Genomic DNA, 8,481 nt, shown 5'->3' with positions numbered 1-8,481 from the left:
ACCAGACTTTACTCAACAAGAGTAGATCACCTTTTCCTAAGCTTTTCAAACAAATGAGCCACGCTCTTAAATGATTAATACTCTCGGCTCCCCCCTGTGTGAGGATAATAATAAGTTCGTGATTGAGTTACAATGCACAATAGGAGAAAAAAAGTCGAGCTTTGTCTAATTGTTCGTTGACAGGGTCAGAGGGGATTGTGCGATTGGCTGCTGCCTCCTGAGGCTGCAGGGCTGTCGGCGGGCTGGGAGTGACACCAAGGTGACTGAGGGGAGGCTGTATAAATTGCTGGCGCAGTGCAAACATCTCCAGAGACGAGAACGACAGCATCAGCCAGACTCTTCTGTGTGACCTTTCACTGCCGTGCACGACCACAGGCCATTGCCGTGATGACTGCAAAAGCAGAGCTTTCAAGCTGGCCGGAGTACCCAGAGGATTTCACCCTGCTGCCGCAGCGCAACATTCCCTACATCAACTCCAAGACTTGGATTTCTTCTAATTCACTCCATGCGTTCTCCAGGAGGGACGCGCACGGCGCTGGAGACGCGGGCCTCTCGCTGGACAAACTTGTGCCAATGAGTAAACTTCCTGACTGCGTGTCCGCTGCAGGCATCGCAGAGACAGACTCTGACAAGGCAGCAGAGGGAGACAAGGCGAGCCACTTTGGCCCGCAGAAACACAGGCGCGTCGCAGCCAACGCCAGGGAAAGGAGAAGGATGCACGGCCTCAACCAAGCGTTTGACGAGCTGAGGAGCGTCATCCCCTCGCTGGAAAACGAGAGGAAGTTGTCCAAGTATGACACCCTCCAAATGGCGCAGATTTACATCACTGAGCTGTCGGAGCTGCTGACCGGTGTGGTTCACCCGGAGTGCAGGAGTCCCCGTCCAGGCGCAGCGGACAAGACCTCCAGGAGGAGTCTGATTCACTCGCTCACTGACTTGGGTTCAAATCAATCAATGACTTCTTCCAACAGCAGTGATGGGGAATCTTCGCACCTCAGTGACACGGAGGAAAGTCTGAGTGGAAGACAGTAACCAGGAAACCACTGATTCTCACTGTTTATGCCGCAGTGTCTGTCATAGAAAGAACCAGGAGAGCCAAAAACTACAGCTTGTAGACATGTTGATCATATCAAATAGTCCTCTATATTCTCCTGTTATTTTTAATAGCTTAGATGACGCACTGCCAATGAAAAAACACCTACTGAGATCATGAATTCTTTACTTCCTAAGGCCTCGATGAACACCCAGAGGCCTTTTTTAATGCACTTTATGCCCTGAACCACCACTAAAGACATTCCCAGTGTCATCAGTGACATTTGTCTAAATTAAAAAAACAATTATTTTGATATTTATGTATAGCTATGGGGTATTTTATGAGGATTGTTTTGCTACAATAAAGATATACTTAAGAGATGAGTGTGCATTGTATATTTAATTTTTTTGGTCAGCAATACATTTTAATATACTGAAAGAGTTACATATCATTATTTCTACTATGTGAAGCAGACTGTCCAAAATGCAGAAGTTGCTGCAAAGCTGTTGATTTGTATGTGACAAAACCAACTTATTCTCTTTAAGAAAGGGAGTTAACGAGGAATAAAATGAACTAGAAGAAGCTATTTCCAAAGATGTTTAACTCGCTGAATGTAACAAGGACACTTTATTTCAAAGCTATTCCCACAATGAAACAGTCCAAGTGTTCATTCAGCTTGTCAGCTAATAATGTCCCATTAAAGATACTGCAGCTGCATATAGCTTCTCTAACATCCCAGCAGTTAAGAACAACAATACTTGAATCCTCTTTTTGCAAAAACAATCCATAGAATAAATGTATTCCAGATGCGTTTTTCATACAACAGGCTACACATAAACAAACAAACATCTGCAAGCCAAAATCTAATGCCTAATGTTACCAGAGGAGGGGATTTCAAAGAAAAAAAGGAACTAATTATGCTTCATGACAGTCTATCATGGTTAAAATGACTCCTCCTAGTCTGTCTGTTAACTAATAGCCTACTGAGAAAATGTGGTGCTGCCCGCTCCGGAGGGAAGAGGTGGCTGGAACTTTGCCAGGTCCTTAGAAATGATTTCTGCCAGCCTGTGTTTAAAACTGCCAGGGGCCTCTGTGGGGGTAACATGGGTAGAGGAGCTGATGGCCTCCTCCATCTCCTTCTTGTCATCCACCGCCTGTGCCTGTGCATTGTACCCTGACTGGATGGAGTTATTTGCAGGGGGCTGACGCTGGTATCGGGGCTTGATTTGGGCGTAGGGAACAGACTGGGGAAGGGTGGAGGGAGGATGCTGGGGAACGAACGGAGGCAGGGGGGGCGAGAAGAGATGCAGCTGGGGATTTAAGGGAGAATCAATTATGTTCACATCCGAATAGATGCCCTCTGAGTCTATCTCAGGTTTGAGATCATCGTATTTGATCATAGGAGGCGTGGCTCTCCTTAGGTTGTAATAAATGTTGTCGTCAATGACATTGTCCAGGTCTAAAGCATCCAGGGAATGACACCGTTCATCCTCATCTTCCTCTCCCACATCCTCCTTGCTTTTACAGAGATAAGTTTCGACAAGAGATAGCCGCTTTAATTTTCGTTCAGGGGTGTCATTAATAGTAGAGTAGTGACTGGCAGACTCGTCCTCTCCGTCATCAGAAACATCTGCAGAACTGCAGACAGGGGCGCCAGAGGGCCAGTTGGTTGTGGTTGGGAAGATAACAGGAGACAGGTCAGATGATCTTCTATGGAGACTGAGTGGCTGGACAGAGGACCGCCTCTCCACAGAGCACTGCTTTGATATAGCCTGGAAGATCTGGAGACCATGTTTGGACAGGAAGATGAACACTCCTTCTCCTGACTCACAACGACGGCCTGCTTCAATGCTGAACCCATCCTGCAATCACACACATTAACACGCATCTTAAAGGAATAGCATTTTTGCAAATATCTTTATTTGCTTTCTTTCTGAGAGCTAGATGAGAAAATTGATAACACACATATGAAGCTACAGCCAGCAGCAAATTAGCTTAGCTTAGCACAAAGACTGGAAACGGGAGAAACCGCTAGCCTAGCTCTGTCCAAAGGTAACAAAATCAACCAACCAGGACTGCACAAAAACTGAAGTGTAACATGCACCACTGTGTCTGTGGTAACTATTAGCTGGAGCCACCTGCCCATTAGCTTAGCTTAGCTTAATTTAGCACAAAGACTGTAAAAAGGGGGGAAATAGCTAGCCGTCGTCCATCTGAAAGTTAACCTGTAACTTGTTGTTTTTACACTTTAGTGTTAGTACGGAATAAACAAACAATATGTAACGTGGTAATTAGTGACCTTTAGAGGTGCTGGTAGGTGGATTTTGTTGCCTTTGGACAGAGCCTGTTTCCCCCGTGGTCACAGTCTTTGTGCTAAGCTAAGCTTAGCTAATGGGCAGGTGGCTGCAGCTAATTACCACAGACATGATAGTGGTGCGTGTTTTACACTTCAGTTTTCGTGCAGTGTTGGTTTGTTGATAATGTTACTTTTGGACAGAGCTAGGCTAGCTGTTTCTCCCGTTTCGAGTCTTTCTGCTAAGCTAAGCTAACCAGCTGCCAACCATAGAAAACATTAGAAGGGTAACCTTCAAAGTTATGTGACTGATCTGAGCAGAATGTCAAGTTTATCATGAGTATTAGAGTGCAGATCGGGCCGCATTTTTCTGTCTGAGCCCGGCCCGCGTCCGACAGAGCAGTAACCGAACCCAACCCGAGCCCGACAAGCATTAAGATATTTATGTCCGAGCCCGACCCGAGCCAGACACAGTTAAAATCTTTTTTCTCATACTAACGACACATGTACGTTTGTTTGTGTAGAAAGCCCGCTTTTATTAAGAAGCTGTAGGAAGGCATTTGGAAATTTCAACCAATGAGCACATCAGTGCACACGGGGCAACAAGCGCACGTTAACACAGGCGCTCATTGGCTATCTACATAATAAGCTGTTTTAAATTTAAAATGTTCAATGCCTTATTGCGCTGATGTGACCGAGCCCGACCCAAACCCGAACATCATTTCTAAATATCTGTCTGAACCATCCATCCTCTAATGAGTATGGGGATGCAGTCTGAATTCTTTTTTGCATCCTTTCCAATAGAGGGCAATTCATAGGAACTTTACCTCAACCTGTCCAAACTTGCGTAAGTGCCTATACGGCCAGCGATAGAATACGTGACCAGTATTGATGGCCAGCAGTATCATAGCCTCTTTTTCTGGGGAGATCAGATACTCCCCGGACAACTTGCACCTCCTGGATGCCTCTGTGCTCTGGACAGTCACTTGGTACTGGTTTGGAGGAAGCGTCGGATCTAAACATGAGAAGACATGAAGATATTTGTCACTTAAAACATCACAGCACACAGGTTAGTGCAGCATGACTACACATGAAAGTACTAGATTTTTCATATAAGGTCTGTGCAGCAATATATCCGCAAAGGGAATACAGCAAATATATTCTCGTACAGAAAAAGGCTGAGTTGAAATTGCTTGCATTCTACTAATCTCTCTGTGTGACTGGACTGCCTGGATTTTGTTTTAGGAGAAGTGTAATCCATTAGGAAATAAAAAGAAATGAATGTGTGTAAGCCAGAGTTTGCTGACGCTATTACATTCTGTCGTTCATGTTTGAATAAATTAGTGGCTTTAGCTACTGCTCATATTCAAGTTTTCCTGGCCAAGCCTTGAATTTATGATAATGATGCCATGACATTTAAACCACACTGCTAGCTTCTTCACGGTCTTTTACCTTTATTATGATACATTTTCCAATTAACTCTTACAACCTTGTTAAAGGTTTCAGTTTCTTACAATTTTTTTTGAAGTTTTCTACCTTTAGCCAAAAGAAAAATGACAATACCCCCCCCTTCTCTGACCCACTCTCCCCCACTAATAATTTTCATACGTTCCCCTTTAGCAATGGTAGCATGTCTCAACAGTCACCTTGGTCAGCATGCTATAAATACTTATAGGAAAGATGGGAAAACTATGGAAATAATCCTTTAAATTCATCCCCTGGTAGGAGAGAAGAATACAGTTTATGCTGGTTTCTGATGAGAACCACTTCAGCTGGCACCCACTAAACCGAATGTTATTTTCGATTGTTTGTTGACTGATCAGCTGACGCCTGCAGACTGACGAGCATTACCAGCGGCTTTCCAAGATGAGTAAAGGTCATTGTCCTCCATGGTCAAGCCATTTCCTCTCTCGAAAGCCCGTTTGTCTGATTCCCCAGGATCCTTCTGTAAACACAGTGGCATGGCAAACATTACATGGAGTGTACACCAACCTCTTATCACTGTTTTATGACTTCCAAGAGGTAAGATGCAAGAAAAACTTAGCTTGTGCAAGCACAAAAATTAGAGAAGTGAAGAGACAGAAGTTACAGATGCTGTATTAACTTCCTCATTGTGCTATCTCTCTATCTCTGATTGTGGGTACTGTTTATCACCACCTTTCCCAAATTATAACACTACTCCTGATATAAAAAAGAAAAAGGGGAAAGGTGCACTGGTCATGAGGAGAGTTGTGAAATACCTGGAAGGCCAGAAGACAGAGGGCACTTAGCCAGTCCTGGCTTGTCGTGGAGGCCAGGGTGTAGGTGCACTGAATGGTGTGTAAGTAGAAGGCAGTGCACCCGGAAGGGCAAGACTCCTTTGGCGCAGGGATGACACTGAGGCAGTCACTTAGACGCACCACCTTTCTTTCAGGTGTTTTATACCGACCGACTTTCCTGTAGTCAGTAGCAGCATTGTTATCAAGTACTGTCGAGAGCTCCAACCGCCCGACCCCCATGGCGCTGGGCTTAAATAGCACCACCGATACTTTCCTCCATGTTTTCTGTAGTACATTACAGAGGGGAAATGGATAAAGTGACTGTTAATAGGTCCTTAAATGGTATATATTTGTATTTTATTTTAACGTTAGCAAATATGGCATCTGTCTCTAATTGCTATGCAGATGACACACAGCTTACATTTCTGCTTCACGTGATGATCTGAGCCCTGCTGACATTGTTTTAAAAAATCATTGACTGGATGGCTCAAACGTTTCTACAGTTGACGGATAACAGAGAGATCATGGTTATTAAGAGGAGTAGGAGCCTCAATTCTTATCTTACTGCCTTGCAACAGTAACAGAACTGATTTCAAAATGCTTGTCATTGTTTTCAGATGACCTTATGAATGAACTCAGTGACGCTGCTTTTAATTCATCCCCCCCCCCACACACACACACACACACACACACACACACTTCAGAACAGCCTCCCTGTAGAGGTAAACTTGTACCGACCTGTCTTTATATTTTTTTATTTATTGTCTAACTTGCTTTTACCTAAAGGGTCATTTATACTATATATATATATATATATATGTTGTGAAGCACATAATGATTAATCTCGTTGTTTGACATGTTTAAAGTTTATTAATTTTGATTATTTAGTGCTGCTGTTTTTTTTTAACAAAAATCAAGTAGATGTGGTCCTCTGTGCATTGCTGTCATACTGCTCCTTCTTGAATTTAGCAAAAGGTGTTCTCAAAAAAAAATAGCCATGTGTCAATCTCTAGCTAATTTCAGATTGAGAACAAACCACACTGAAGGGATTTTCACACACCAAGTCATATTGATCCAAAATAGGATTTGTCACACCTTAAGTGTCCACATTATCTAAAGACCCGTATTTTAAGATCTTTATGAATCAGAATAGCACATTGAATGGAATTTTAACACTGTATTCCCGATGTTTCCCATACCTTACTAAAATTAGGCACAGATACGATCTAACTAGTGACTGAAATAGTCAGCAAAATACATGTGTAATACATATGTGAGCAGCCTCACTTATTAATAATTAATATCTAATAAGGGAGAACCAACACCAGATTTTCACCATTGAAGTCAGTCTGAATATACAGAGGCTATGGAATTATATTAAGATTACCTGATGAGACACACACATGGGTGGAATTAGTAACAATGAATTTCCTGCAGTTAAAAATGATTGTAAAAATATTTACACATAACGATTTGTGTCTTAAAAGAATCCTCTCCACATTTGCCTGAACAATAGCATGACTCTATTTCACATGTATAAGTAAAATAGTATATTGGAGTATAAAGTATAAGGATTGCTTACTTGCATGACTTTACAGAGTTACCAACCACATTGAACATCTTAAGGGACATTTTAAAAAAGATGATCCTTAAGGGCAGAAAGGGTAATGCAGTTTAATAAATTCTGCAAAACCTTGTTTAATCTACTGTATGTCATCTGAAGCACAGGGATATTTAGACTTTCAAAACTGAAATTGACTTACAACACTGAAAAAAATGAGAAATTCGGGAAGTATCACTGGTCTAAACATTTGCATTTGTTTTTACTAAATGCTTACAGGTCAAGAAAGCAAACCACCATCACTATTTTTGACCGAGCTGTTCAGTTGCCATATAGACTAAAAAAAAAAAAAAAAAAAATTAGCCACGATGATCACCGTTTCACAAGGATGCTGAATTTTTAGAAAACTTACTTTTCCAAACTTGACCGCCCGAAGGTACAGCTTCCCTTCCTTGAAGATGACATCCATGCTTGTAAGCCTTGTCTGTCTATCTTTCACTCTAGTTTCTGATGCTCTGTGGTCAAGATGTAACAAACGAGGAGGTTAAAATTAGGTTTTCTCCACCACTAGAAAAATGGTTTCCTTTACGTCACCAGCAGCTTTCATTCTGTTGTCTTGTTGTACTTGTGTGAGCTGTTAGACTTTCTGAAAGTCAAGATATCTCTGATCTGCAACTTAACGGTTGCAAAACAACGGGTACATTGTGTGTTGCTGTTTTCATGAGTCAAACTTCCCTTTACATTTTTCTGCCTGTTTTAGCAACTTCCTCACCATACAAAACTGGTACCACACCTTTGTATTTTTCTAGATAAGAACATAAAAGATCAACAGATAAGTGTTTTTTATTTACAATTGGAGTATCAAAAATGTATATTACAAAGTCTACACATCAGGACAAAAAAAAAAGGGCAAAAAGAAAATTCATCTGATGAACCTGCAAACTATGTCAGGTGGTGATAAAAACACACTTCCTTAGTTCAGTGGCGTGACACAGCTCTACCATTTCGTCAGAAATTTTCTGTTCCATTTAACATAGGAGAATCTTCTCTTTAATCAAAAACTCTTAGAAGTCCATTGAGCTGTGAGCCAGGTAGTCTTTCCGTCCGATGTTGGTGACCTGCTTGGTCTGCATGGCCTCCAACTTAGGGCAGTCTGTAATACGATGACCCAGACCGCCGCAGAATGTACAGCCCCTCTCTCCTGTGAAAACATGAGAATCAGGTATGTCACAAAGGGTTTGCAAACACACCACACTTCTGTGAATTTGAGATGAGAAGACCAGATCAGGTTAGAGCGACGTTTAAAAAGGAAAAACTAAGAACATGAGAGTAACCC

General features: G+C 42.1%; 3 protein-coding genes across 4 annotated transcripts in view; 1 reads left to right on the top strand and 2 right to left on the bottom strand.

Annotated features, from left to right (window-relative positions):
* Positions 1-325: 325 nt before the first annotated feature.
* Positions 326-1,178, top strand: atoh1b (atonal bHLH transcription factor 1b). The gene has a single exon (XM_031319588.2). It carries the CDS (start codon positions 388-390, stop codon positions 1,030-1,032), a length of 645 nt encoding a protein of 214 aa, XP_031175448.1. The 5' UTR covers positions 326-387; the 3' UTR covers positions 1,033-1,178.
* Positions 1,179-1,259: 81 nt separating this feature from the next.
* dok3 (docking protein 3) lies at positions 1,260-7,803 on the bottom strand. Of its 2 annotated transcripts, none has more exons than XM_031319586.2 (5): positions 7,558-7,803; positions 5,567-5,869; positions 5,178-5,271; positions 4,154-4,341; positions 1,260-2,895 (listed from the first exon to the last, which is right to left on the bottom strand). In XM_031319586.2, the coding sequence occupies exons 1-5, from the start codon at positions 7,612-7,614 to the stop codon at positions 2,014-2,016; spliced, it is 1,524 nt and encodes a 507-aa protein (XP_031175446.1). In that variant the 5' UTR covers positions 7,615-7,803; the 3' UTR covers positions 1,260-2,013. The 2 variants fall into 2 exon arrangements, with proteins under 2 accessions (XP_031175446.1, XP_031175447.1); XM_031319587.2 differs by having other exon boundaries at positions 7,554-7,633.
* Positions 7,804-7,972: 169 nt separating this feature from the next.
* LOC116064395 (probable ATP-dependent RNA helicase DDX41) overlaps positions 7,973-8,481 on the bottom strand; it is an 11,483-nt gene continuing 10,974 nt past the window's right edge. The window contains exon 17 of the mRNA XM_031319585.2: positions 7,973-8,346. Within this exon, the coding sequence (XP_031175445.1) occupies positions 8,210-8,346 (137 nt within the window). The 3' untranslated portion in view covers positions 7,973-8,209. The remainder of the gene's footprint in view (positions 8,347-8,481) is intronic.

Source organism: Sander lucioperca, chromosome 1, assembly GCF_008315115.2.
Source record: "Sander lucioperca isolate FBNREF2018 chromosome 1, SLUC_FBN_1.2, whole genome shotgun sequence".
Taxonomy (NCBI): domain Eukaryota; kingdom Metazoa; phylum Chordata; class Actinopteri; order Perciformes; family Percidae; genus Sander; species Sander lucioperca.
The sequence above is the reverse complement of the archived record's forward strand: the minus strand, read 5'-3'. Positions and strand labels throughout refer to the sequence as shown.

Excerpts from the sequence above, each read along its gene's own strand:
- atoh1b (XM_031319588.2), top strand. The coding sequence starts at position 388 with ATGACTGCAAAAGCAGAGCTTTCAAGCTGGCCGGAGTACCCAGAGGAT.
- dok3 (XM_031319586.2), bottom strand. The coding sequence starts at position 7,614 with ATGGATGTCATCTTCAAGGAAGGGAAGCTGTACCTTCGGGCGGTCAAG. Across the intron at positions 5,272-5,566 it reads TCTGTCTTCTGGCCTTCCAG|AAGGATCCTGGGGAATCAGA; the intron begins GTATTTCACAAC and ends CTGTGTTTACAG. Across the intron at positions 4,342-5,177 it reads CTCATCTTGGAAAGCCGCTG|ATCCGACGCTTCCTCCAAAC; the intron begins GTAATGCTCGTC and ends TCTCATGTTTAG.